The 26,857-nt window shown below is 35.6% G+C and overlaps 5 protein-coding genes across 15 annotated transcripts; 3 read left to right on the top strand and 2 right to left on the bottom strand.

Moving 5' to 3' along the window:
* The first annotated feature begins 158 nt into the window (after window positions 1–158).
* LOC131352930 (protein FAM240C) lies at window positions 159–3,057 on the top strand. Of its 3 annotated transcripts, none has more exons than XM_058389494.1 (3): window positions 159–252; window positions 2,040–2,193; window positions 2,707–3,057. In XM_058389494.1, the coding sequence occupies exons 2-3, from the start codon at window positions 2,072–2,074 to the stop codon at window positions 2,816–2,818; spliced, it is 234 nt and encodes a 77-aa protein (XP_058245477.1). In that variant the 5' UTR covers window positions 159–252; window positions 2,040–2,071; the 3' UTR covers window positions 2,819–3,057. The 3 variants fall into 3 exon arrangements, with proteins under 3 accessions (XP_058245477.1, XP_058245475.1, XP_058245476.1); XM_058389492.1 differs by lacking the exon at window positions 159–252 and adding an exon at window positions 1,624–1,755 and having other exon boundaries at window positions 2,707–2,864; XM_058389493.1 differs by lacking the exon at window positions 159–252 and adding an exon at window positions 1,761–1,890.
* A 943-nt stretch (window positions 3,058–4,000) lies between these two features.
* srp19 (signal recognition particle 19) lies at window positions 4,001–8,181 on the bottom strand. The gene is made up of 5 exons (XM_058389491.1): window positions 8,013–8,181; window positions 7,331–7,406; window positions 6,458–6,529; window positions 6,185–6,293; window positions 4,001–4,404 (listed from the first exon to the last, which is right to left on the bottom strand). The coding sequence occupies exons 1-5, from the start codon at window positions 8,048–8,050 to the stop codon at window positions 4,274–4,276; spliced, it is 426 nt and encodes a 141-aa protein (XP_058245474.1). The 5' UTR covers window positions 8,051–8,181; the 3' UTR covers window positions 4,001–4,273.
* Window positions 8,182–8,193: 12 nt separating this feature from the next.
* On the top strand, window positions 8,194–10,229 carry zgc:101664 (uncharacterized protein LOC450064 homolog). 4 transcript variants are annotated; one of them, XM_058389486.1, is made up of 2 exons: window positions 8,194–8,328; window positions 8,585–10,229. In XM_058389486.1, the coding sequence occupies exon 2, from the start codon at window positions 8,627–8,629 to the stop codon at window positions 9,353–9,355; it is 729 nt and encodes a 242-aa protein (XP_058245469.1). In that variant the 5' UTR covers window positions 8,194–8,328; window positions 8,585–8,626; the 3' UTR covers window positions 9,356–10,229. The 4 variants fall into 4 exon arrangements, with proteins under 4 accessions (XP_058245469.1, XP_058245470.1, XP_058245471.1 ...); XM_058389487.1 differs by having other exon boundaries at window positions 8,201–8,328; window positions 8,582–10,229; XM_058389488.1 differs by having other exon boundaries at window positions 8,220–8,323; window positions 8,582–10,229.
* A 153-nt stretch (window positions 10,230–10,382) lies between these two features.
* Window positions 10,383–20,409, top strand: LOC131352926 (interleukin-6 receptor subunit beta). Of its 4 annotated transcripts, XM_058389480.1 has the most exons (17): window positions 10,383–11,322; window positions 11,582–11,655; window positions 11,738–11,794; window positions 12,685–12,786; window positions 13,927–14,041; window positions 14,234–14,367; window positions 14,473–14,603; window positions 14,883–15,036; window positions 15,125–15,210; window positions 16,935–17,151; window positions 18,148–18,321; window positions 18,807–18,908; window positions 19,170–19,310; window positions 19,391–19,531; window positions 19,622–19,706; window positions 19,923–20,004; window positions 20,116–20,409. In XM_058389480.1, the coding sequence occupies exons 2-17, from the start codon at window positions 11,592–11,594 to the stop codon at window positions 20,407–20,409; spliced, it is 2,079 nt and encodes a 692-aa protein (XP_058245463.1). In that variant the 5' UTR covers window positions 10,383–11,322; window positions 11,582–11,591. The 4 variants fall into 4 exon arrangements, with proteins under 4 accessions (XP_058245463.1, XP_058245461.1, XP_058245464.1 ...); XM_058389478.1 differs by having other exon boundaries at window positions 10,383–11,655; XM_058389481.1 differs by lacking the exon at window positions 19,622–19,706 and having other exon boundaries at window positions 10,383–11,655; window positions 20,116–20,254.
* Window positions 20,410–21,296: 887 nt separating this feature from the next.
* On the bottom strand, window positions 21,297–26,627 carry nudt12 (nudix (nucleoside diphosphate linked moiety X)-type motif 12). Of its 3 annotated transcripts, none has more exons than XM_058389483.1 (8): window positions 26,256–26,627; window positions 25,827–26,042; window positions 25,018–25,589; window positions 24,686–24,853; window positions 24,487–24,600; window positions 23,761–23,960; window positions 21,941–22,077; window positions 21,297–21,691 (listed from the first exon to the last, which is right to left on the bottom strand). In XM_058389483.1, exons 2-8 carry the CDS (start codon window positions 26,030–26,032, stop codon window positions 21,559–21,561), a joined length of 1,530 nt encoding a protein of 509 aa, XP_058245466.1. In that variant the 5' UTR covers window positions 26,033–26,042; window positions 26,256–26,627; the 3' UTR covers window positions 21,297–21,558. The 3 variants fall into 3 exon arrangements, with proteins under 3 accessions (XP_058245466.1, XP_058245467.1, XP_058245468.1); XM_058389484.1 differs by having other exon boundaries at window positions 21,297–21,671; window positions 26,256–26,626; XM_058389485.1 differs by lacking the exon at window positions 21,297–21,691 and having other exon boundaries at window positions 21,935–23,270; window positions 26,256–26,624.
* Between the last annotated feature and the right edge of the window lie 230 nt (window positions 26,628–26,857).

Consider the following 26,857-nt stretch of genomic DNA (forward strand, 5'->3'; position numbering starts at 1 on the left):
GGATGTTTCTCCAAATCAATCAGATTTTTAGCACAGAATATTGTGCAGGCATTGCATAACATGGCATAACATGCAGGAGGGGGAATGACTGGAAGCCATGGAATCTGAAGACGCTGACTATTTCTACTCCTGTGCTATTAATATTAATTGAAGTGAGGCTTTATCTGAGTCTAAAGTCTACAATACAAAAAGGAATGAGTGTGAGGTTTTCATAGGTCTGACTAACTAAAAAGGTTCAGGACAAAAGAAAAGGTGGGATGATTTTCTTCTTTTTTTTCTCAGTCTTTTGGTGTGAAACTTAACAATAGTGCACATTTCTAATTTGAAGTATTTGCAATATGCGGATATTATATGAAAAACCAAGTAACCCTGCTCCCTGCATAAAGCTCATTAATATAATCTTGTTCTTAAAAAGAATTTCATATGTTAAAAACACATTAACCTGTAGGTTTGTGGCACATGCTTTTGTCATTCTTAAATGAACATTATAAATCATTATTAAAAGAAAATCTTCATGGAAAATCATAGTCATTATAATACAATGTTAAACTTGGAGTGATAAAACCTTGGAGTGTTTTAAAGACAGACAAATAATACATAATGCATAATAATATATAACCTATATTATTATTATTATTATTAGTAGTAGTAGTAGTAGTAGTAGAACATTTTGCTGTTTATGGTCTGTGGTCTATGTATCAAAACAATGTCAAGAAAGATACTTACAAATAAGTTCTTGAAATAATAAATCATTTTCAATATGAGCAGCATCATTTTAAGACACGTTATGTGTTATGAATGATACAAAACAAAAGCTCACAAGTCTTCACCTCAGTGTTGTCTTATGTTCTAATTAATATTAGTATCATTTGATAGCATAACTGAAGAATAGTAAAAATAGACCATGATAATCTCAGCTGACCTCTGCTTAATGCCCTAGACTTATGACATATCATGCTCTAAAGAAATGAAATGTCAAGCACGTGCTAACAGATTTGTATGGCACTCCATATTTTCCAGAATAGTTGGCTGTTTCCACTGAGATGATCCTAGTGATAATGTGATTTAGATCAATGTCAAATAAAAAACCATGCAAGTCCCTGGTGGGTTTGCCTTCTGCTTGACTGAGTTTATAGTTGATTTACTTTCTTGTTGATCATTTCTACTGTAATTCTATTGCAAACCTGTTAGGGAAATATTCAACGGTTTACATAATGTTCATTTAAAAGTCTTCAATTATTATTTTTTACAAAGTCTGCAACAAACTCAGAGTGACAAATTGCCTCATTCAAGAAATACCATGGGTTCAGGAAGTGGCCGTATAGTGAATCTTTGGCTGTAGATCACAACCTGATATAGACATCAGTTGTTCAGCCTTAGTAATAAGATCCATGGCTGCCAGTGTTGCTTTGCTGCTTATGTTTTCTCATTTGTCCTGCCAGGTTCTTCTAACATGATGTGTGTGTACATTAAAAGCTGATGCTGAAAATCTCCTGTGACACTTAGCAGAACATGCAACGCTATCACCCTGATACTGTACAGTGTACATAACTTTGTGGCACCTGTTGAGTACCATAATACCGTTATGGGCTTTTGCTAAACTAAGTGTCAATGGATGTGACACACTGCACATTGGGAATTGTCGCGTGATTCCACTGAGGTGTCTGAATGTATCTCAATCATTTCGATCTTTCGCACAGTTGATTCTCTGCGCAGTCAATAAATAAACTTCTCTGGGCAAAGAGCTTTAAAAAGGTAATCTGTGATTTTAGAAATACTATTAGAAACATTTGTTATAATACAGGAGAATGAGAGACTCGAGATTAATCTCATTACATGTTACTCTGCTGCAATGCTGTTTTGCATTAATATCTGGAGCTCCACTAGAATGTAAGATTACCAGATTATAATGATTTATTCTTACTATTTAACAAACTGAACTTAACTGTGCATGTGCAAATGCTTTATGTAGTTTAGTTTATACAGTTAATGTTTAACTGATTTCAATGATCATTTCAATTTCTTTTTTTTGTCCTCAGTGCCTTAGGAGTGCACGAGCTCTAAAGTGGACATGAATGCAGCACTAATTCATGACAAATTATTTATCAAAGGATTATGGGAGAAAAGGATCACAAATCACTCCCAGATGACAGAGAATGAGGAATTAAGAATGAAGAACAGTGCTCTGTCAAAGTAAGAAAGAAACTTTCTTTTTCTCTTATTTGTTGTATGTAAAAAAAAACAACTTACTTTTAATTTCATACTGAGATATATCTAATTAGAAAATAGTCAAAGTGTTTCACCAGGCAATACGAATGGATTTGTAAATGGCCTTTAATTATGCTGAATCTGAGCATGTTAATCTTTTATATCAGGCTTACAAATCTTAAAAACAACCTTGGCTATGAGAAAGGTGGTATCTAAGTGCTACTCATTGTTGTTGTTGTTATTATTATTATTATTATTACAAACTAATTCAGGAAATGTGCAAAATGGATAGTGGCATATATGAACTATCATTAAACTATTATTATTATTATTAATAATAATAATAATAATTTCAATTTCATTTCAGAATTATTTCAGTTGGCTATTCATAGATTTTTGCAGCTAGTCTAACAGTCTGTGTCACTGGTTAAAACTATATGTCCTTGGATAAGTGTAACACCATGACGTAAATGTTTATTTTAATTTGTGTTTATTTAGGCTCCGTGATGAATGGCTAATAAGACTTGAGAATCGAACAAAACATATCAAGAACTTCAATGACAGACATGCCATTATGCCAACAGAAGACCAGCACACTGATCAGGAATAATTTAAGACGAGCTTCCCCATACACATCATTTGGAATGTTTTGCTATGGAGAAGATCAAATAATACAAAATAAAAAGAAATATATTAACACATGAAATGTTAAGTTTATATTCATTTAATATTTATTGATGTCTGTATACATAAGTAATTGTCTATTCATTTATTTTTATTCATGCATTCTATTTCACATTGTTTATTCATTTCTTTACTTTTTGTGCAAACAAGGGTCTGTTAATCAAATGTGTCACGTTGTGTACTTGCCTAGCTTCAACACTGGATGCATTGATAAAGGAATATACAGTATAGTATAAGGGGTACACAGTCTGCTTTGAGTACACTAGGGGACAATCAGCACTGTCTATCCTGACAATATATCTGTAGCTTCTGGATTTATTTAATCATATTCTGAATAAATCACCAACATAACGTATTACAGTTTTACTTAATAATGTGTATATGAGTAAATGAATTTTAAGGGTTGGATCATGAATATCACACACAAATATGAACTTTAATTTCTAACTGTGTGTGATATATATATATATATAAAAATAAGTGTGTGTGTTCAATGTGCATAAACTAGGGAAGGTGTATATGTCCCGGGACATATAGAGTTTAAACCCCCAGCAACACACACACAGCCTTTCCACTGATGGAGTGACAAGAGGGAATATTCACAAACTGTAAATAGTAGCAGAGACTACAGTCTAAATGCACACACTCTATGCTGTAAGGCAACCTGCTAAAAGGTCAAAGATTGCAGATGGGTATACCTGATAAACTGCCATTCAAGTGTATTTAAGGGAGTTGGGGAATTAAACAGGCAGTATAGCACCTTAGTCTATAAACCCTACACTTTCCACTCTCATCTGTTTTACCTGTACACAGAATAAATAAAATGAATGAATGAGACAATAAATGCAGATATAAATGACAGAATTCCTTAAATGTGCACCTTTGCATATTTCATACAAGATCTCCCAACACACACACACACAATAGGAAATGGGATTTTAAAAAGCAGAACTGATAACAATGAATAGAAAATATAAATTAATCAAATGCGCTACTGATATATTTCATTTTTATTTGTTGTACGAAAAATGCCGCTACAATTTCTGAAACACAAGCAAAGCAAAACTGATTCCAATTGTTACATCAACAAAATGTTGAACAATTTGCATTCATTTGAAATGTTTAATACTGTAATATAACTAAAACAATACAAACATCAGAAGTGTAGAGGTTTAAATAAAATTTAGTTGCTGATTAGATTTTGTTTATGATTTAATGATGAACATTGATCATGTCCACAAAACTTGAAACTTGAAAAGTGACAGAACTGTTAAGGCCTAGTGTATATTCTGTATTGTCAAGAAATGGAACAGAATCATAAACAACCGTAAAATAAGAATTTTTATGCTTGTATCAATAAATCTTCAGGGGCTTCTTATTGTTACTTCTTCTTCTTCTTCCCTTTCTTCCCTCCTTCTCCTTGTTGCGCTCCTGTGTCACTTCCTCCACTTTTCTGTGTTCTTGTCTTTAACTTTGGAATCATCTCAGCCAGATAGAGCATAACATCTTTTTCTAAAAAAAAAAAAAAAAGGAGAGAGAGGAAATATTACATCACCACAAGGCTCTGTTTTTGCTAAAACCAGGAGTAAAGCACCGATTGTACAATGAAACTACAAATGGTTCAATTAAACTACACTGATCCTTACTGTTATGCTGAAGTACATACATTTTTTGCACCAGCAACACAGAACCTGTCCAATAATCAGAAAGAACACTTGTTGATCAACTGTAACAGGAGTGTGAAGATATTTGATGCATTTTGTCGCAGAGCCACACTAAAAATAACACTTTATTAGGAACAACATACTACTACTGAGTAGGACCCCACTTTGCTCTCAGAACATCCTCAATCCTCATGGCATGCATTCACCAAGATGTTAGAAACATTTCTTTAAGATTCTGGTCCATGTTGGCATCACTGCAAGATGTCTTTTTTTTTTTTCATGTGAACATCCATACTGCTAATCTTCCATTCTTCCACATCCTCTATGGTGATCTATTCAAATCCAGTGACTGGGAGGCACTGAAGTACACTGAACTCATACTCAAGTTCATGGAACTAATCTGAAATGACTTTCACATTAAGGCATGGCACACTATCATGCCATGAAGGGATGTACATGGTCAGCAACAAACTCGAATAGGCTGTGTTGTTCAAACAATGCTAAACTCGTGTTAAGGGGTGCAATGTGTGCCAAGAAAACATTCCCCACACCATTACAGCATCACCACCAGCCACACTGTTGACACAAGAGAGGCTGGATCCATAGAGTCATGCTGTTGATGCCAAGTTCCTGGCCTACAGCAGAATTTGATATCCATCGGACCAGACGATGTGGTATGCATTCTGAGATGCTTTTCTTCTCACCACAGTTGTAAAGAGACCATGTGTACTCTGTAATCAAACACTGCTGCGTTTCCCTTGATACAGTTACTTTGGGAAGTTGTCACAAGAAATCTGAAGAAATTATGTCACCTCTTCAATGGGTGATCAAAATGTGTTCAAAACTAAAAATACATACTTCAAAAAGGATCACGTGTGTAAACAAAAACATAGTTGTTGTATCAAGCGAAAATCACCAAACTGCATCCAAAATAAAACCTTCATTTACACAATAATTCAATGTAATCACTGCAAAATTAGGAAACAAAATTCTATTTATATCTACCTTGTTCCAAAGGTTTGTTTTGTAAGATAAAACTACATATATTAAACTAGCATCAGGATTATGCCATCATCAGCCTGTGGTTAGCATAACACTAAAAGCCCAATATAATAATGACAAACAAAAACTACTTATAAAGTGAACTTCAAGGTTTCAGCATTGAAAACTGCTGTGCAATGACATCATAATCGTGTATTTGGAAGTATTTTTTAGGTTTGACAGTCTTAAATTAAGAGTTATAATAAAAGCTTAAAAGACAGAAAGATAAAAATCTGATATGTTAATGTTTACTCAATAAAGCCTTTTTGCCTAATGAGTCAGAATTTCAGAAGATGCTTATACTTCAAACACAGGTTCCCAACCCTGATCCTGGAGTACCTCATGTCATGCAAATTTTCTTTGCTCCCAGCACACTTATTAATTATTATTATTATTGTTAATTTGTTAATTATTGTTAACTAATTAGCCTGTTCTCAGTAGAAGTGGGTGTGTGGGAAAGAAACATTAAAATAAACAGGACTGGGGCAGTTGGGAACCAGGACCAGGGTTGGGAAATCTGTGCCCCAGAGCAGCACACTGTCTGGAAAATGCAGTTGGATTAAAACACAAGACACATTGACACTTACTGGAGGTAAATTTGTCTTGACACAAACTTCCATCATCTCGTTTGATTTGAACTCGTACTCTTCCTCTGAACTGTACATCTCTATTCCATTCCCTTGGATACAGCTTGTTCTGTATGGGGAAAGCCAAATGAAAATGAAATTTAAGCTCCACTACATTAGATTACAGAATGTAATCAGCATTAACAGTCAGCACAGGCATTTAAAGAACACAATCTCTAAACCAAGAAGTTGAAGCTTGATTTGAAGCAAAGACGTTAAAGCAAGCAACAGTACCTCAACTCTGACATTCAATCCTGCCGCAGTTAGTACATCCTTGATTTCAGCACAGGAAGGGTTTTCCACAGCCTAGGAAGGAATTTAGACTGTTTTTAAATGAACTACATTTGGTGCCTGCCACAAAATGACTCCTGACACAAAACATGACATATATTGATGAAACAAACAGGAAAATACAATAACCAAAAAGAATTATTCCCACCTTTGATAAAGATAGGTCAAAACTAGTTACAGAAAAGTGTGTGCAGTTAATTAACTTCACCTATCAGAAAGGTATCAAAATCTAACTATGACTTATAGAAAATATTTTTTTAACAAGATCAGTCTTTGTACCAGACATAACTGAAGCAGGTTTTGACTCTTGTTTTAGTTGCTTGAGTTAAGTGGTCATCCATAACTTATAAATGAATATGAAACAACATAGAGACATAAATCAATTAGTCATTCATTAAGATTTCGGTGAATACAATAATTAACTAAAACAAATCTGTGTTGACCACCAATCCTGCAACGGCACTAAAGAAGGGCAATAAAGAACCAGCCCAGAAGTAGAAGAGTGTATTTCACACCATGCACAGCGAGAAGGATGGTCAGAGAGGCAAAAACTCCTCCAAGGAATACGGTTGTGGCTCTGCATAAAACTGTAGTATTTTGGGGCCAGAATTTGAATTCTACAATTTAACACCACTTCCATGATGAATTAGTTGTATGGAATGCTAGAGCAATTCCTTTTCCTTCATCTATCCTGGGATTCTGTATTGTGAAGCAGTTTCTCCAACTAATTAACCACAAAGACATTCACATAGTTTATACCCATCTTACTAATGATGACTAGAAATCTGCAGCTGACTGCATTGTCTCTTCGCTCACCTTTTCTTGTGGTATTCTTCGACCCTCTGCTAAGCTCTTTTTACTGTTAATGTAGGCTGGATATATACACAAGTACCTGTAAGAAAGAGAACAATTTCTGCTCAGATTATTCATTTTAGTTAACTGCTTTAATGGAAAATCCTAACAGGAGAACAGTGTGTGTGAGGCAGGGGACAGGGCGGAGAGAGAGGTGGCTCACGGACCTCAGTCCTGTTGAGCTGATTCAGGTGATTAAGAGAGTAAAGCTGCTAATAAAACAGCCTTAGTCTTTATTATTCCTATTATCCACCCTCGTCGTCGACCCTACATGTGAACACCTGTGTGACACTGGGTGGAATATAAACTTTGTGCACAGGTTCCAGTAACTTGTCATGTAGGAAACATGTAAAATGCCATGGAGTGATGAACGAACACACACACACACACACACACACACACACACACACACACACACACACACACACACACACACATCTGTGTTACAACGCTAGCAGTTGTTGCACATGAACACTTAATGACCTGATGAGGTTATAAGTCATAACGACTTTAATACACGTTAACAGAGATCCACTGTGTGCGGTCACTATTTGGAAGTTCGGACATTTGTCCACACGATCCAAATGAATGAACAAACTAAAAATTGCATCTGAAAGCAAACCAGTCTGATAATAAATGACTTTACCTGTTTTCATCAGCCGGGTTGTTTGTTAAATAAGCCATCTTCCGTTCTATGGGTTTTTCTAAAAAACTAAAACCCTGTGATAATGGACAAATATGTTGCTAAAGGGACACGCTTACATTTCTGTAAAGCTACATATACCTCATCATTACAGACACAGGAAGCAGTGTTGTTCCTACTGCCCGGACACCACAGCGCCTCTACTGGACAGGAGGCAGTATCGTACCTGTACACAGGGCTAGTCTGTGGATAGCTATGTAAAGCTAACGCATTAGACACCGGGGCTGGCAAAAAAAGTAAAGACAAACTCAGATGTACGGTAAGTTGAAATGAAACTATTCTTAGTGCAAAGCTGATGTTGTGTCAGAAATGTGTGATTAAGACACCGGACTAACCTTGCTTAACAGCTCTGTGTGCAGCTAGCTAGTTACCATGCTAACTAAACTAGTACAATGAGACTATGTTGGTGACTTCAAAAAATATTTCTTCTCTAAATAGAACGTTGAACATTACTCGTATGTTTACTTTCTTTGCAAAACTCTGATCTTTGTTCCTTTACCTTGTTTTTAAAGCAGAAACGTGTCAATTCAAGAGGAAGGGGGCAGCTCGGTCATTGGATGGATGTATGTTTACACTACAAAGGTGACCAAGATAAATCGAATGAATTGGTGTCTATATCTGAGAAGGCCTTAGAGGACTTTCCTCGTCGTGTCTTACCAATATTTACACCCTGGTTTCCTTCTGGCACTGACGTATCCTGTGCAATCAAACCCAAAAAGGCTCCTCCAGTGATTTCATTTCATCAACAGAAAAGTGATGAATGTTTCCCTCAACAACCAGAGTTTGTTTTTTCTTCAAGTCGCTGTACTTATGATCATGAGAAATTTGTGGATACCGGTAAGAGGAAGTTAATATCAAGCCCAACATCTGCTGATGAACATACCAGGGCAGATTTTGAGGATGTGGCAAAGAAACGTAAACGCTCATGGAGCGTCTTGCCACCAAAAACCAAAACACCTCAGAGGACACAAGACATCTCTAGACACCTCCAAAAAACTGTACAGCGATATGGACTTGACCTGCACCAGAGAGCAAAATGGATTATTTCGGAGCTTAACTGTGCCCCACAGAGCATTGAGGAGGTTTGGTCTAAACTCAGCCATGCTATTAATCATGCTAAGCTCCCAACATGCAATGCCAATTATCAGAGAAACTTGATTCAAATCTGGGTGTACTGTGACATATCTTACTGTGAATACATTGGGAATTTCTTGCGGGAAACTTTTCAGCTCTCTGGGGAGCTCACTTTAGCTGTCCATAAACTAGGAGACATCTTTAAATTATAAGTTGTACAGGGTCAGAAATCAATATCAGTATATATGTATACAATGTGATAATTTATAATAGTTAAATAATTTACATTATGTTGTACAGATGATTGCATCAGTAAAACTTTATCTCTCATCAGTTGAAATATGATGCAAAGATGTTTTAAGTAGTCATTTACTTTGTACAGAAAGAGCATGCAATGCACAAGCAGTAGTTTGGTATACTGGAAATGTTTTGGTGGGGAAAAAGCAATAACAAACAAGCCAAAAAAGTCAAATAAGTAACATTCTGCTTTCAATATTTGTTTTTTTTTTTTGCTCTTGAAAGATGAAGCTATTTTTTGCTGAAGCTGATGTAGAAGGTCTTTTGTAGGTTACAGTTAGTGGGTTACTCAGCCACAGTGAATTAAATGTTTGATGGAATATACAAATATGTTTCCTCAACATCTATCTTTATAGAATTCTATGGATTTCAGTTTATAAATGAATTATTTTGTTTACTGGGACTTACAGTAACTGTGCTGTCATTCATGTTTACATGCAATACTCTTGCCAGTCACAATAACTGCCAGCTGCATGTTACTTTAACTGGACAGTAGAATGAAAAGTCATGGTCTTGATGCAAACTTGTCTCCTGTGGAATATGTGTTTCATTGTGATTGAGCAACTTTCTAACCGTGTTTACCACTGAAACTTTTTCTACTTCACTACTACTTCACTGCACTACTTCAACTGGCTCATTACAGTTGTCCATTTCTTGGTTGAGCCACCTCAGATGCTGGGTTGTATAAGCATGTCTTGTTAAAGCATTTTTTAATCCTTGATTTTTAATGCAGTATCTGTCTGTCTATGAAATGTAAAACATTTTCATTAAAAAAAGGCTATCTAGTGACTTTTTGAAAAACAAATGCCACACTTCAGAAAAGACCCAAATAATTCTGTTTCTGGTAGCTCATACTGTATCTCTGAGAGATACAATCATAATACTCAATTTGAATGTACTAGGTGAAGTTATATCAAATTTTTGTTTCTTCCTCCTTGCATTATTTACATTAAACTACAATACATAATTTCTGTTTTTAATAGGGTCTAATAGGCATTAGTAAGGAAACGCAGAGGAGTCACTGTTCTCTTCAGGTGATGGAAAATGTGATCAGACTTTCAGCAAGAACGATCCAACAGCTAAAAAGACGAAGGGTTGCATTGTATAAAACCCTCAAATGTACATGTGAGGATTCTGTGGTACAAAATGATAGTCAGACATCTTTCCCTGTATTTTTTTTACAAGTAAGCAAGTGCAAGTTTGGTGTACAATAAGAGAATGGCACAGGCCAGAATGCTTCACTACTATAGTGATGAAGCATTTAAATTTCCATTTAATTCAATTTCAATTTTATTTGTATAGCACTTTTAACAACAGACATTGTCTCAAAGCAGATTTACAGAAATATAAAAATGAAAGAAATATAAGAATAAAAGTGCAAGCCAACGCCATCAAATGTTCAGTTATAAAGCAGTTTGAAGCCAGCACCATATTGTCCAAGTGGTTCATCAGTTTACTGAGTTGGTGGGGAAAGTGCCCAGTTACTCAGTCACCGTGAATCACATGTTTGTAGGAATATACGAATATTCGGCCTCAACACCTGCCTTTAAAAAATTCTAAAAAATTTCATTTCATAAATTGGTTATTTTGTTCACTGAGACTTATAGTAACTGTGCTGTTATTCATGTTATTCATCTGACTGTTTACATGCAATACTTTTGCCAGTCACAATAACTGCCAGTTGCATGTTACAGGAATTGGACTGTAGAATAAAAAGTCATGGCCTTGATGCGAAATGGTCTCGTGTGGAACATGTATTTCACTGTGATTGAGCAACTTTCTAACCGTGTTAACCACTGAAACGTTTTCAGGCACTACTTGCTCATTACATTTGTCTATTTCTTGGTTGAGCCATCCCAGATGCTGGGTCCTAACGATAAGGGCAAGTAGGAGTTTTCTTCCCTTAACATTTACATTAGATTCTCTAAGAATTTTTATAGCATTATTTGTTGTTTCATTCATTCAGAAAACACAAATTTGTATAAAACATTAAGTTCTTTCCTTTTGTATACTATAAAGATCTTTGTTGTATACATATTGTAAATGAAAAACAACACTTTCAAGGTTTTAAATCTAGATCTAACTGCATTCTTAATCTTTTTGGTCGTAATGCTTATGTCACAAAATGACTTTTCTTTAAGGTTGCTTTCAATGCACAGAATGAAGAGCAGATACATTTTCGGCATACTTTTTGCCATCTTCTCTCTCTATCATTGTAAGTAATATAGTACTGAAATTAGAAAACAATTCCAGATAAGATATTTTAATTCTAAGGCTTGTACTTTTGTAATAAGTAGATGGGGTCCCTGTAAAATGGCATGGAGAGGAACATACAGGAAGTTACAGTTATACAGGTAAACACATGTAACATGACAGTTTATCTGTATTGGCAAGCTATTAATTAAGGTTTTTTTGTTAAAACACCAGTCAAAAGCTCAAAGAATGCTTTGAAAACCGAAGCTTAGTTTAAATAGTCAGATTTCTGTTGTTTTCTCACAAACATACTGGGACGAAATGTAATGTCTCAGGGATGATGATGCAACAAAAAACAACACAAGTGATCGTGTACAAGACAAGAGCAGTGTAACAGAATAAGAACAAAGCAACACAATATGCACAAATTACACATAAGAGAGGGAGCAGTATCCCAGCACTATCATCAACCAGACATCAATTCTGGTGGACAGAACGTATTCAGGTCAACTCTGTTGCTATGGATATTTATTGTGTCTTCAGAATGGAATGCATTTACTTTGTATGCATAATGTTTAGAAACAATTTGCAGGCATTTTACATATTTAAAAACAGAAACAGCAGCAAATTATGTAATTTAGGAAATTTTGGAACCCCCAGTAGTGAACAAAACTGGAGGGAGAAGATATATAATCAGGGTTGCTTTGTATAATACTTGGAAAATGGTGAGTTCAGTTTTCAAGCCTCACAAAGATCTAATATCCAGGTCCTTGAGCAAGTCTTTAACTCTAATAAGAAAGGCTACACCTGCTTCCTGTATATTTGGATTGTATTCTTCCTCACTTGTATATAATTTGGGGGAAAATATTTGACCAATGAATTACAGCTACTGTTATGGCTAAACATATTTTAATCAATTCTTATCAATTTTATGGGCTGTATGTTTTAAAGTTAACTAATTATATGAATAATACGTGTGTTTCTGTGGAAGCATTTTAATTGAAGTACTATGCCATTCTTAATGTACATGTTATATTTTTGTGGTTAAAAGAACTTGCTGTGTGTGGAAATGACCTGAAAAATTGCAAGAACTACAGAAATGTGTGTGTCACAGATATCAAATATTGTGCTTCTCTACCGTCACATGGCCAGGGTAAATACATTCAACATTCTTATTTATTATTATATTTTATGCATCATTGTGTATATGATCAGCCATAACATTAAAAGCAGCTGCCTAATGTTGTGTAAGTGCCACCAAAACAGCTCTGATCCATCAAGGCATGGTGTGCTGTGGTATGTGGCACCAGAAAATTAGCAGCGGATCGTTGTAACCAGTAATCAGACTTGTTTATCAGCACATGCCACAGATGCTTGATTGGATTGAGATTTGGGGAATTGGAGTCAAAACGTTTTGTCATATTCCTTGAAAACCATTCCCAAATATTTTTTGCTGCTACTTAGGGCACATTATCATGCTGAAAGTGACCACTGCCATTAAGGATATTCAGCTACCATGTAGGTGTGTACTTAGTCAGTAGCAATGTTTAGGTAGGTGGTACGAGTCAAAGTAACATCCACATGAATGCCAGGATACAAGGATTGCCAGCAGAACATCACATCACACTGCTTCTGCCACCTTGATTTCTTCCCATAGTGCATCCTGGGTGCCATCTCTCTTTAGCAATTTGTGCTGTAGTAGCTCTTATGTGGGATTAGATAGGTTAGCCTTATTCCCGATGTGCATCAATGACCTTTCAGTGCCCATGGCCCTGTGAACAGTTCACTGGTTGTCCTTCCTTGGCCACTTTGGTAGGTACTAACCACTGCATACCCCACAAGACCTGCTGTTTTGAAGATACTCTGGCCCGGTCTTCTATCTTTCACAAGTTAGCCCTTGTCAGAGTCTCTCAGATCCTTACACTTGCCCATTTATCCTACTTCAAACACATCAACTTGGAGAACTGAAGTTTCTCATGTTAATTATATCCCAATCATTGACAAGTGCCACTGTTATATAAACAACATAAAGATAAAGATCAACAAATGTTATTCATTTCACATATCAGTGGTTTTAATGTAATGCCTGATCAGTGTGTGTATGTTTCTGACAAATCTCATCAATATATAATACATTATAATTTCTCTTGTGATTAATTCAGTTAAGAGTGAAGTACTATAGTTGAAAAGGTCTGGACTGAATAATCTCTTTCTCTATAATCACTACTGTCATAGAGTTGCATTCCTTCATTTTAAGTGTATGTCCTTAATTATATTTTTTACTCTACCACAGATAGGTTTTTGAACATCTCGTGCCGTTATCAAGCTGTAGAGAGATCCATTGCCTGCAAATGGATTTATTTAAATAATGTCAAATCCCAAACAAAAACTTCATTCATTTTCACTCGGTAAGTATGTACTTTGTTGTTTTCACCCCTGAATATTTATATGAAAAATATTATACTGAAAATATCTCTTTTTTTTTTAAAAGTTCAGAGGTTTCTTTTTACTATCTGACCCACATCAATATTAGCATAATTACAACCATGGTATAATAAAGCTGCACAAAATCTGAGCACTAAATTGGTGGCTTGTTTCAGACATACGGACGTCATCCATTGTCCTAGCATTTTAAATCCAGTCAGTGCCTTTAATATAAATATCATATCAAAGGATAACCTCAACAATGTAGAGTTCATCTCAGAAGCCTACATAGTATTCATCCCTTCAATAAGTAAGTTCACAATTCTTTTTCATAGATTTTAAGCCAAATGTTTAGTTTTAATGTAGACTTTATTTTTATGTCAAATAAATATATAATAAATTTGGTTTTTTTTAGCCCAAGCTCCACGTCCTGTCATTACGTCAGTAAATGCAACAGCAACATCACTAAATGTAACATGGAACAAAGGTCAAAGCACGAAATGTCAAATCCGTTACAGATGCTCCACTACAGAACAATGGACGGTGGTAAAACATTTACTACAAAAGTCAGTTGAAGTGTTTGGCAGAAGAGTTTTACCAGAAATATAGATAGTTGTTCATAAAAATTATACTAGCTGCTCAGCTTTTGCACAGAATGCTCAGTACAACTGTAATACTGCACTTTTTAAATACAACAGCAGATTCTAATCAATCAGCAAATATAAATAGCTTAAAACTTGTGACCGAAAAGCTGAGCAGCATCACAATAATAAAATATAAATTTTACTTACACATTCTCAAATTCATGCTCAAATTCATATTCAGGATTCATTGACTGTCACTGAGAAAGAAAAAGTTTCAGAGGTAATTGATGGCCTGCAGCCTTTTAGCCAGTACACTCTTACTGTTGCCTGTAGTGGGGATTATGGACTATGGAGTGACTGGAGTGAAGAACTTCATGGAATGACATTAGAGGCTAGTAAGTAGAAAAGGACAGTTTGAAACCAAAATTTAACATGACTAAAATGCTTCGAATAAACCTTTTTTTTTCTGATTCCTGTTTTCAGTTCCCACTGAACCGCCTTATGTCAGTTTTTATGTTGAGCCTTCTGCCAATACATCCACACCTCAAAAGCTGATACTTATCTGGAAGGTACGTTCAAGGTACATTGGGCCTTATTTATCAAGCTGGATATGAACCAATTTGTCTGTAAAGCCTGTTTGTTTAAGAAACACACATCCTCATTCTACAAGAGTTCCTGAATTTGTAGAAATGTAGGTATAAGGATCCTCAATAATGTGAATCCCAATTGGTTTTCAAATCACATAATTGGTATGAGCTACATCAATTTTATATATTAGAGACAGAATTAGTCAGATTTAAATAGCTTATTTATGTCAACTGCACAACATTAAGTTAATTAAAGAATATAAAACCCTGTCATACCCAGTAATATTTAACTAATTAAAAGAATACTAAATATGAATAAAGCATGGATGCAAACTAAAACATCCACAAATTAAGACAAGTATGACTAGTCATTCAATAGTGACAGGAGAAATACCACCATGTTAAAAGGAAAATGGGCTGATATGTGCAGTGGCTCAGCTGACATTAGGATATTGCTTGGCATCCTATTTTTATGCTGTGCAACACTTAGCTACATCCAGCAGTTTAAAAAGCAATTTATGATCTTGTGCCATTTTGTCAGTGTTTGGACTTCTTTGAATACCAAATAAATGGCTGGTATGATTCAACATGCAATGTGCTTTGTACTGTACTGTTAGTCTAGACATAGTAGCTTCCTTATATTGTTTAATGACTTATAATCACCTTATAATCACCTGTGTACAATGTATATATACACTGATCAGGCACAACATTATGACCACTGACAGGTGAATTGAATAACACTGATTATCTCCTCATCATGGCACCTGATAGTGGGTGGGATATATTAGGCAGCAAGTGAACATTTTGTCCTCAAAAATGTGTTAGAAGCAGGAAAAATGGGCAAGCGTAAGGAGTTGAGCGAGTTTGACAAGGGCTAATTTGTGATGGCTAAACCACTCAGTCAGAGCATCTCCAAAACTGCAGCTCTTGTGGGGTGTTCTCAGTCTGCAGTGGTCAGTATCTATCAAAAGTGGTCCAAGGAAAGAAAAATGGTGACAGGGTCATGGGCAGCCAAGGCTCACTGATGCACGTGGAGAACAAAGGCTAGCCTGTGTGGTCCGATCCAACAGACGAGCTACTGAAGAAGTTAATGCTGGTTCTAACAGAAAGGTGTCAGAATACACGGTGCATGATGGCTCAGGGCTGTTTTGGCAGGAAAATACAATATCAGGCAGGTGGTCATGATGTTATGCCTGACTGGCGTATGTTTTTCCCCTCTATTTTCATGTCATTGTTTTTACCTCACTTAATTCACACCAGATTCACCTTTTCTGTTATTTGTCTCCAGATTTTTGCCATTTCCAGTGCTGTTATGCAGCTAAACATTTTTTTAATTGGCTTAAATGTGATTCAAAATAACTTTTTGTCATTTTGTGATTTTAGCTCCCTGTGAGCTTTAACTTGTATGGTTTTTTTGTAGGCACCTTTAAGAGCAAATCAGCTGCATCTTCAACATCCTTTGAACTTTGTGTGATTACCATTTATTAACACACACGCATTTAAGTACAGGGAAAAGCAATATAACCAACATTTGTGTAAATCTGGCAAGAATTTTTAGTTCAGCATGGCCTGTGAAAACATCACAAAACATTACTAAAAGATTAATAAATGAGGTCCAAAGTCTGTGTAACTGGCATTACAGAGATAAGTAAAAATAGTCTTTTTGTAACTAAAACATTTATTATACTATTCATCTACATTAGGCTTTGGAGAAAAAGGAGGCCAGAGGAATCATTCTTGGATATAACGGGACCATCATACCTACCAAACAACCAGGTTTGAAGAGAATAATTAATACCAAGGATCAGAAAGTTATCTTAGAAGTGGCTGCAGAGGACTATGACCTGACACTAATGGCCTATAACGCTGCTGGACAGTCTCCCTCAACTAATCTTCAAATAAATGCTGGTGTTTTTCAAAGTGAGCTTTTCCCTCCTATAACAGTTAAAAATCATTATTTTAGCACAAAAAAGGATGTTAGATAAGATCTTTTATCTGCCTTTCAGAAGTAACAGCCCTTTCCTGTTTATGCAATGATCTTCACAAATGTCAGTTTTATATGCCTTTCACATGGGAAAGAAATACCTTTTCTGGGAAAGAAATACCTAATACGTTTAGATTATGGTACACGTTTATTGTGATGTACATACAAAGTGCTTTTAGTACCTACATATATACAGTGAAACACTTTTGGTACAATTACACACTCGTACACACAAAAGAAGACTAGTAGAACAGAGAACTGTAAACAATGTATGCAGTCACAGTGTATGCAAAGTGGCATAGAGGGAGATATTGCACATGGAGTACTATAAATTATTAACATAATAAGGCAAGTAAAAAAAATAAATAGTGATATGCGTAAGCAGTCCAAACATTATATGCAGTCCAAAGTCATAGTGGGAGATACTGCAGTATCATAGTGGGAGAGATTGCACATACAGCACAAGAGTCTAATATCAGTACAACCATCAGTGTAGACAAAAATGAGTGGGTTGTGCTAATCCTGTTGTAAACATGGGGGTAAAAAGAACATAGTTCTGTTCAGAAATCAGTCATTTAAGTATTATGTATGAAATGAATGAAACCAAGCTAGACAAGAATTAACCTGTGCCCATTAGGCAATATTATCTATTAGTTTGGCTATATTAATGATTAATGATTTGTCAAGTTTTGTTTTAAGATAAATGCAGAATAATTTCTAAGTATAAAGCTGTTAAATTAGTCACTAATGATCACTTAACATAAACACGTAAGATAGTTTTAAGGACAGACAAATTAGGAATAAAAGACAGACTCAACAGGGTTAAAGCTTTAGAATTTGTTAAACATATGAAAATGTGCTAAAAGGTAAGCCATAAGAAGCAATGTTCAAAACACATGTACAGGATAAATTTTCAACAATATTACTGATAGGTTTGCCCAAGGTAAAAGGACTCTGGGCCAGCAGTGAAGAATCATCACTGAGGATTCGATGGGAGACAGAAGCTGTGAATGTTAGCGAGTTTGCCATTGAGTGGTTCTCTTCTGATCTTGCCTCCAAACAATGGAAAAGACTAAATGGCTCAACATTTTCAGCTGTTCTGAAAGGTAAATCCTGCACCTGATTTTCTTCAATGTGTTCAGTATATCAAAAAGACGTGTGAGGGAAAAGTCACCATTTTTTTGCGATTATACCAAAAACGCTCAGAAAATATTTTGTGACAGTTTATAGCCTTGATATATAATTTTAGTGGTGTAATCAGGTGTATTTAAGTTAGCTGCTGCAATCAGTTCCTGCAAATTAAATTCATTCCATTTAAATACAATGACCTGCCACTTCACATGCATGAGAACAGGTGCTAATTTTGAAATACAAAAAAACAACAACAGAGCCCTAACGGGAAAAGAAATGTGCTTACAAACAAACAAAATCAATGCACTAGCATTAGAAGCCAATTCTTCTTGCTTCTGCATGAATTGAATCCTTAGACTATTATTACTAAACTGCCATAAATTACATGCTGTCATTTGTTTCACTTGTTATGTTATATAACAGTGTTAAATATCGGTTTCTGCCTTAAACTCTGTATCAGGTCAAATCAAGCCCCTAATGATCTACAGCATCTCTGTGTATTCTCTGTATGGCACTCTGTGTGCACCACCAGAAACGATCCAAGCCAGTCTAGAGTATGGCAGTAAGTAAATACAGTACAATATCCCAATTTTCTCTGTATTTCAGTGTGCTGTGTTTTTTTTAATGTGCTGCAAATTTTATTTTTATTTATTTTTAAAATAAAAATGTAGTTAATTCAGTCAATGTATAAAGAAAAGTTTGTCTTAAAATCGTCTCAATGTTATGTCATGCATGATAATTATTTATATATTTGTTGACCAGAACATTAACTATTTCCAAAGTTCATGCATAATATATACCTACTTTTGCTATGTTTTTTCAGCCCATTTAGACATTGTTCAGCTGCAACCTGTAAACGTGACAAAAACATCTGCGACAGTTCAGTGGCTGTGGCAAGAACAATCCCCAACCATAAATGTTCTTCATTACAGACTTGTGTTAAGACGTGCCCATGAAATAAGTTGTAAGTCTTTAGATACAATGCTTAGTTGAAATTTAGTTTAGAATTTACTTTCAGAATGTAATCTTTACTCTTTCATTTAGCATTAGTGATTTTCCCACATCAGTGGCAGCATTCATTCCACAACCTACAGACAAATGCCAAGTACATTGTAGCCATTTATGGAGAGATTACATCTGGTACCTTTTTAAAGGCAAATATAGAATTTACTACACCTCATCTTGGTAAGTAATCCTCAACAAAATGGAGCAATGTTAGTAACAAGACATTTGATTATTTCTATATGTAGATTTTTCTTATGTTTTTTTTTTCAGAAACTGATGAAATAATAAAAACTGCTATTCCAATAGTACTTCTTATTTTTACATTCAGTATTTTCTCAGTTCTCACCAGAACTGTGTAAGTACCATATTTAGCCACATATGTTCAGTTAATTCATACTCATTCTTGTTTTTACATTTGTCTGTTGGTTCTATAATAATATTTGGATGTAGACCATTTTACGTATTATAATGCCTATAAATAGTTTGTGTAGTTTTTTTTTTTTTTTTACATACTCTATGTATGTATTATCAGTGTTTTATACTCTGTATAAACACACCTTCTGTCTCACAGCTATAAGGACTACTTTTTTCCCAACATCGCTAACCCTGGGCAGAGCCATATTGGTCACTGGCTGCTAAATCATCCATATGAGGTCATTTTGATTTTGATTCAAAATATTATGTAAAGATAATATGTCTGGTTTACCAACAAAGTGAACATGTTCTTACAAATGTCTATTTAACTGATATGTTTTGTTTGACAGACGGAGGCTGTGATGAATGTGTTAAAATTAGACGATTTCTCAGTAACCAATCAACTCACTGAAGAGAGTCTCATTCACATTGAGCCCCAACCGTCCTTAGATAGAGAGGATTTTGATGAAGACATGACCATGTCAAAGATGTCCCCTTCTGATAATGACCCACTAGAAAATTCAGACATGTTTGAGAATTCTCCGAGTTTACCTGGTTTTAGTGAGTACGTTGTCATGCCTTTGCTTCATGCTAATTTTGGTTATGTCAAAAACTGTGAGATACAAAATTGGGCAAAAGAGTAATCAGCAGTTCAGAAACCTAATAACCATCATCACACATTACTGCACTTTCAAGAAACTATGTTTTATTTTATTAGCACAATATTATTTACTCATTGTTTAATGTATATAGCATCCCATATACATGTTACTCTTACCTCAATTCTCATTCTAACATTTATAATATCCATTTGCACACTGATATTATTGATATGTTGTTCATATACTGCAAGAAACTATTATTTTGCTGAAACTATATTTCTTTTTGATGCAGTTACCTTGTGCTTGTAATTAATAAAATGCAACTGGATGTGCTGTTAATGTAAAACAATCAGTGACAAGGTGATGTGATGTACCTGGAGTGTGCATCAGTACATCCAAAAGTGCTTTATTTCAGTTATACCGGAGCAATTTACTAACTATATACATTTTTAAAGATTAACAAACAGCATACTAGCTGTGGGACTTTTATACTTCCTGTTAATATTTACATAATAACAGCTAAAAAACAGTCAAATGCTCTCATTAGACAATTTTTTTTCTTTGCAAAATAACAACACAAAAACATTACTACAAAAATATACCAATTATATACCACTACAGTGCTGTTGAGTTCTTAGATCTGAATGGTCAGAAGGTAATAAGAGCAAGGCAAATACGTTTATAACTTGTTTCACAAAGTCCACATCATTAAATATAAGTATAAAACAAATAAAATGTGTGCCATTATTTAATACATAAAAAACTCTGACAAATTGCTGTGGTAGAAAAGGTATAAAAACACTCGGAGATGTGCTGTTACAGGAAAACAATCAACTCCAGCATGGCAACATCATACCATCAGACCATCCCTATAATAACACACTGTTATGTTTTATTCTACACTTAACAGTGTATGTGAGATATGCCTTAAATAAACACACAATGTTTTTTAGCTTCTTTCATGATTTACTTTTTATCACATACTGTTTAATACACAGTATAGAGTGACACAACATTTATATCCGACATTTATATGCACTTACTACAATATAATTTATTTTGAAAATGGTGATTTTGAATGGTTAGCTTTGGAACAGGTGATGTATTGCCATTTTCCCGCATTTATGGGCTAAATGCCAGATGACCTCATATTGACCCCATGGTAGTCAAAAGGGCCCTGCAACATGAGCCTCATCCACTAGCCATTTGTGGCATGGTGGTACTCCACTTAAAAGTGAAAGCTGAAGATCCACAGTCACAGTCATAACCTTCTGTCCCAAGTTCTTTCTGAGTGACACTTAGTTCTGCACAGGAAGGAGCCATACTGTGCATCAAATAGCATACACATAGAACTTTAAAGCGGACACTGGAAAACTCTGGGCACATTCTTATGAGCAAGATATGATTAGAATTATAAAGACAGGTGTAATATTATACTGCAACATCAATTCTTTTGGCAGGAATGCTGGATTAGGCCATAACATGAAATGCTGCATCTGGCTATAGTGAAAAATCTGATTTTAGCAAAAACACTGTAGCATTTTAGACCACAATGAGAAAACATTTCATTTACCTGCACATAACTGCCAGAGAGATGAAGCATGCACACATACAAAAGAGTGTGACCTGTTGTGAACATTTTGGAATGCTGCAGTTGCTTCCAGGGGACAAAGGTACAATGACCCATTCATCTGGGACAGCATTTCCAGTCTGATGGGTAGAGCACACAGAAGGCCTGTCAGTAACAAGTAAAAACATGGCCAGAATGCAGCAACACTGGTTGCATAAACTGTTGGATGCACTGCAGTATCTCCTGTCGTCTACATTATCTCTTCATACAGGTTAACATATTAGACATACAACTTTCACTCGACAATTTATGCGCTTTGTAAACCAGTGTATTAGCTCTCTTGTACTGTAGTCTCAGTACATGCCTTATTAACAGAATTCAGCTTCAGTTTGCTCTCAAATGCTCATAAGTACAATGAAACCAGTGCACTGTGGAACAGCCCAATAATTTGCTTGTGTGGATGTACCTCAGAATGGATTAGGCATTGCTTCGCTGTGTCTGATATGTCTGGGTTTTTTACACGGGGCTTAACCCTGAGGTACAGTCATGCTAAACGCCACTAACATGCTAAGCAAAAAACATGTACAGTGTGAAATGAGGATGTGCCAGAATGTTACATCTGAGAGATTAGCAACAGACAACCAATCAGTTCTTGTTTTCTTGCCTTGTTCATTTAAACAGGCAACGTGTTTTTATGTGGCAACATTTCTCATCATTTGGCAACAGTCTTCTACCCCTTTATATTTCTGCTGGAACAACTTGGGCATGTTGCTAATCTTTCTCATTTCATTTCAATTCAATTTTATTTGTATAGCACTTTTAACAATGGACATTGTCAAAAAGAAGCTTTGCAGAAAGATAAAAATTCAGAGTATAATTCCTAAATTCTTTGACAAAATATCTCTCAAAAAGAGCAATACCAGGATAAAGTGAGACCTTTTATAGGATACCCAGTCATAAACACAAGGAGTTGAATCTTCTGTTGGTATTTTGCAAGAAAACGAGCAAAAAACTATACACCACCAGCTCTGAAAGAATGAAAAGTAGTAGAATGTACAAGTGTAGTGATTTATAAGCTAGTTGGAATGACAATCTGGTCAGTCACATCTATTTCTATAATAATTTTACAATTTATTCATAATAATTATATTAATTAAAAGTTTTGGTGAAAGATTCACTGTTGGGTCTCTTCTCCTCTGAAAACATCCTGGTAACATTGAGTTCAAAGATTTGAGTTTATACCAATCCAGTGTTTCACAAGATAATGGGCAATAGCTTGTCTTGGAGGCATGGAAAAAACGGCTTGGTTTCCCTTCACAAGAGCATCTATTACCTGCAAAATTTATGAAGACGTTATTAGGTTTGGCATATGTATACAGAAATTCCATTACATGGACAGAATTCTCCAGTTGATCTCATGCATTGCTTTACATTTTATTTTTCAACAGTGGCCAAGAGAACCAAAAATGTAGTAATATATGTGCAAAAATGTGTTTTTTTGGCTTTCTGAAAAAAGTTGAAAGAACTTCATGTTAAGATATCTACCTATGCAATTAATAAGAGAATGAGCATTTTAAAAAGCACTTTATTCATTTTTATACCCATTTAATAGTTGCTTAATTTAGCCCACTCATAAGCTTGGCCTACCCTTGGGGTAAGTTGTGTCGAAATTCAACCCTTTTAAAAACTGCATATAAAGAAAAGTAATTTGTTTCAATACAGTATGGCATTTTTCAAAGAGTGAGGGTAACTTTTAAGGTATTATTTTGTATTTTTTTGCTTGCTTTGTATAACAGCACAACAGTAAAAATTCAGACACTTACCTCTTGCCTCGTGAACCAGCGAGCATCTTCAATTTCATTTTTATCCACCTTTATGTCTGTAGATAGTGCTACTGCAAAGCAACCAATCATGAGTGATGAAGGCATTGGCCATGGCTGGCTAGAGACATACTGGACAGGGCCAATAGTAACTCCACTCTCTTCTAAAACTTCTCTCCTTACTGCATTTTCAATGGTCTCTCCTGTTCCAACAAGCACAGTAAGTTGTTTATTTACAAGACAGTGCAAATGTTAACAGTATGAAAGCTAGCATAAATTAAAACACAGTGTTCTTGGAATCCCTTTAAACACCTTCAAATATTTTAATTGCTCTTTTGTCATTTTAGATTTTTAGTTGCCCATAATTTTTTTCAGTAACTGCTGTTGCCATGGATCCACAGCCAGCCCTTGAAAAATCTGGGTGTGAGGTGGAAAGACACCCTGGACAGTATGCCACTCAATCACAGAGCTCCATGCACACACACGTTCACCTACATTAATGTATTTTGGGAGGAAACCCTCATAGATATGGGGAGAACATATATTGCTTCAACCTTCTGACCCTCTAAGAATTTACAAATTCTCCTGTTGCCGACCATAGAAAAATTTTAAAAGAGAATCAAAAATATTTACCCTCACACAATTTAAAAACAATCAAATGCTGTATGTAATGATACTTAAAACAGAGTCCTACATTTTGTATAAAGAGCATACTCTTTTTTGGCCAACCTGGTTCAATGAAGCCAGCAAGACATGAAAACATTCCTTGAGGAAATGACTTCTTTCTTCCAAGTAGGCACCGATTCCCATCTGGATGAAGAACCAGCATGATCACAACTGGATCTGTAACACAAGGAGCCCATAAATCTGGTGATTCATTTCACTGCTGAATCTGATACACAGCAGAAATAACTAGGAGCTTACATACCAACTCTAGGGTAACAGGTATTATGGATTCCCTGTAGACTCCTGCAGCCATCTGTCAAGCAGGTTCTTTTGTAACCTCCTTCATCCACTTTGGTCTTACCACCACAGGTTGGGCAGAAACTGTACCGGCTGTGCCAAGCGAGAACAGACCTGGCTTCTGCAACAATACCTGTGCATATCAGAGAAAATATGCATCTCTGTTTGCATTAAAGGAGAAAACTGAGTAGATTCATACCTTTGGAATGGGAATTTTATTATTTTATGTAGATTCTATTAGTTTACCCTTAAGGTTTTATATATAAAACCTTAAACCTAATCAAAATTATGTCTCACCTGCTTCATCTTCATTTAGCATTAGGAGCATTGGCATTGGATTTGTAAGGAAGAAGCTGTTTGAAGCTGTGACCTTAAGACTTTCTGTAGGATTCTTCTTGGTGTTTAGAGCAAACCATGCAATGAGTCCATCCTTGTTTGACACCAGTGAAGAAGGTGAAGCTTCCTGCTTTTCTACTCCCAGAAAAACAACCACTGTGTCACTGTTTTCAAGAACCTCTTTTACAGAGTCCCCTCCAAACCGGTACAGTTTTAACTGAGGTTGAATATCATTTCTTTCCTCTGGCTCTGTTGTAACAAAAGGGTCCAGGTTATGAAACACAATGAACACTGTTTCTGGAGAAGACTGTTTAGCTGAAAGCCATTCTGAATCAGTCCTTTTATCACTCATTCTGTTGAGATATTCTTTACTGAAGTACGTCTCAGTCTCTGTAGATTTATTGCTTGGTAGAATCCCAGGAAGCGTGACATCCCCATTGCTAGCTAAGAAACGGGCAATGTGTCTGTGTCCCCAGAATTTTGCTATGTCATAAGCAGTTTGACCCGACTTATTCGCCAAGTACTTATTACACCTGTTGACAAGAAAAGTTTGTTTTAATTGAGTTCCATCAAATCAAAAGTTTACAATCCACAGTATATTTTATTTAACACTTTTATTCAAACAGTGAGAGAACATTCAAGAGCAGGTGACTTGTTTATAGGCCCAGTACAGTCTATCTGATAATGCTGCACACCAACTTCATGTAACTAACATAAACAACAATGTCATAATGAACAACTAAGATCTATGTAAACACTCACACACTTACCCATTTAAAAGTAATGCCTTTATGACATCAAAGTGTCCGTTTCTCGCAGCCAACATTAAGGCTGTCCATCCTTGTCTCCCACTTTCATTGAGCAGTTGACTGGAGTGAGAGATCATAGTGGAAACTTTGGCCAAGTCACCCCTGGAAGCATAATCCAGGAACTGTTCAACCATCTCATCCTTAGCACTCATCTGAACACTTGTCATGTCTTAAATACTGAAATAAAATAATAAAAACATTATATCATACAGAACTTCATTAATTAAGTGTACATTAAAATGAGGAAAAACACGTAGATGTCGAGTTTCTAGCACGCAATAAGAAACAACCTATTGTGCACTTTAAGGTCAATTTAATACAGTTAAAGTATTGGAATACTTAAACGCTGCTCCACTTTTAAGTAAGTAGGTATTTTAAAGTATTACTTACTTTTAAGTATCAGGTGATAGTATATGGTGTAAGAGCTTTCAGTTAGCTGAACTCTGATTAGTGTATGTGTATAATGTATAATGAAACAAAAATATCGCCTTCAAATCTCACAGCAAAGTCACAGAGCTCTTATATAATACATGCTTGCAGAGGTAAGGTAGGAGTAAATAATTAACAGTCTCCATCCGAAATGGTGCCCTTACTCCCTATTCCCTAAAGTGCATCACATGTGCTGTTTAACCACTCCATTTTATCATTTGGACTCTGATCTGTTGTAGTGCACTGCAGAATTTCGTGAATTTACCAGATATTCAGCACAGTATGTTTTTATACGTGAAACCAAATTGGAAACACTCCTCAAACAGTGCACTAAGTAGTGAATAAGGATGTGATATGGACAACAGGGTCGGCCGCAGCATGTTGATGACGTATATACATCAGGTGACCAGCGAGACTCCTGTTTCATGGTTCAAACGTGGACTCTAGTGGTTGTAGTAGATTATACAGATGAGGTCAAGCGATTCTAGGTGATGAGAAAAGAAGGTAAAGGGTATCTCTGTTTCCTATTTTTAACTTGTTATGGTACAAGCAACCACCAAAAA

This window comes from Hemibagrus wyckioides, linkage group LG05 (genome assembly GCF_019097595.1).
Source record: "Hemibagrus wyckioides isolate EC202008001 linkage group LG05, SWU_Hwy_1.0, whole genome shotgun sequence".
Classification (NCBI taxonomy): Eukaryota; Metazoa; Chordata; class Actinopteri; order Siluriformes; family Bagridae; genus Hemibagrus; species Hemibagrus wyckioides.

Coding starts and splice junctions, on each gene's coding strand:
- LOC131352930 (XM_058389494.1), top strand. CDS start 2,072: ATGAATGCAGCACTAATTCATGACAAATTATTTATCAAAGGATTATGG. Junction 2,194..2,706: donor AAGAACAGTGCTCTGTCAAA/GTAAGAAAGAAA, acceptor GTGTTTATTTAG/GCTCCGTGATGAATGGCTAA.
- srp19 (XM_058389491.1), bottom strand. CDS start 8,050: ATGGCTTATTTAACAAACAACCCGGCTGATGAAAACAG. Junction 7,407..8,012: donor AACCCGGCTGATGAAAACAG/GTAAAGTCATTT, acceptor TCTTTCTTACAG/GTACTTGTGTATATATCCAG. Junction 4,405..6,184: donor TCAAGACAAATTTACCTCCA/GTAAGTGTCAAT, acceptor TTTTTTTTTTAG/AAAAAGATGTTATGCTCTAT.
- zgc:101664 (XM_058389486.1), top strand. CDS start 8,627: ATGGATGTATGTTTACACTACAAAGGTGACCAAGATAAATCGAATGAA.
- LOC131352926 (XM_058389478.1), top strand. CDS start 11,484: ATGAAAAACAACACTTTCAAGGTTTTAAATCTAGATCTAACTGCATTC. Junction 14,368..14,472: donor AGTATTCATCCCTTCAATAA/GTAAGTTCACAA, acceptor GGTTTTTTTTAG/CCCAAGCTCCACGTCCTGTC. Junction 20,005..20,115: donor TGCTAAATCATCCATATGAG/GTCATTTTGATT, acceptor TTTGTTTGACAG/ACGGAGGCTGTGATGAATGT.
- nudt12 (XM_058389483.1), bottom strand. CDS start 26,032: ATGACAAGTGTTCAGATGAGTGCTAAGGATGAGATGGTTGAACAGTTC. Junction 24,601..24,685: donor TACCTGTTACCCTAGAGTTG/GTATGTAAGCTC, acceptor CTTGTGTTACAG/ATCCAGTTGTGATCATGCTG. Junction 21,692..21,940: donor TCTCTGGCAGTTATGTGCAG/GTAAATGAAATG, acceptor TTTGATGCACAG/TATGGCTCCTTCCTGTGCAG.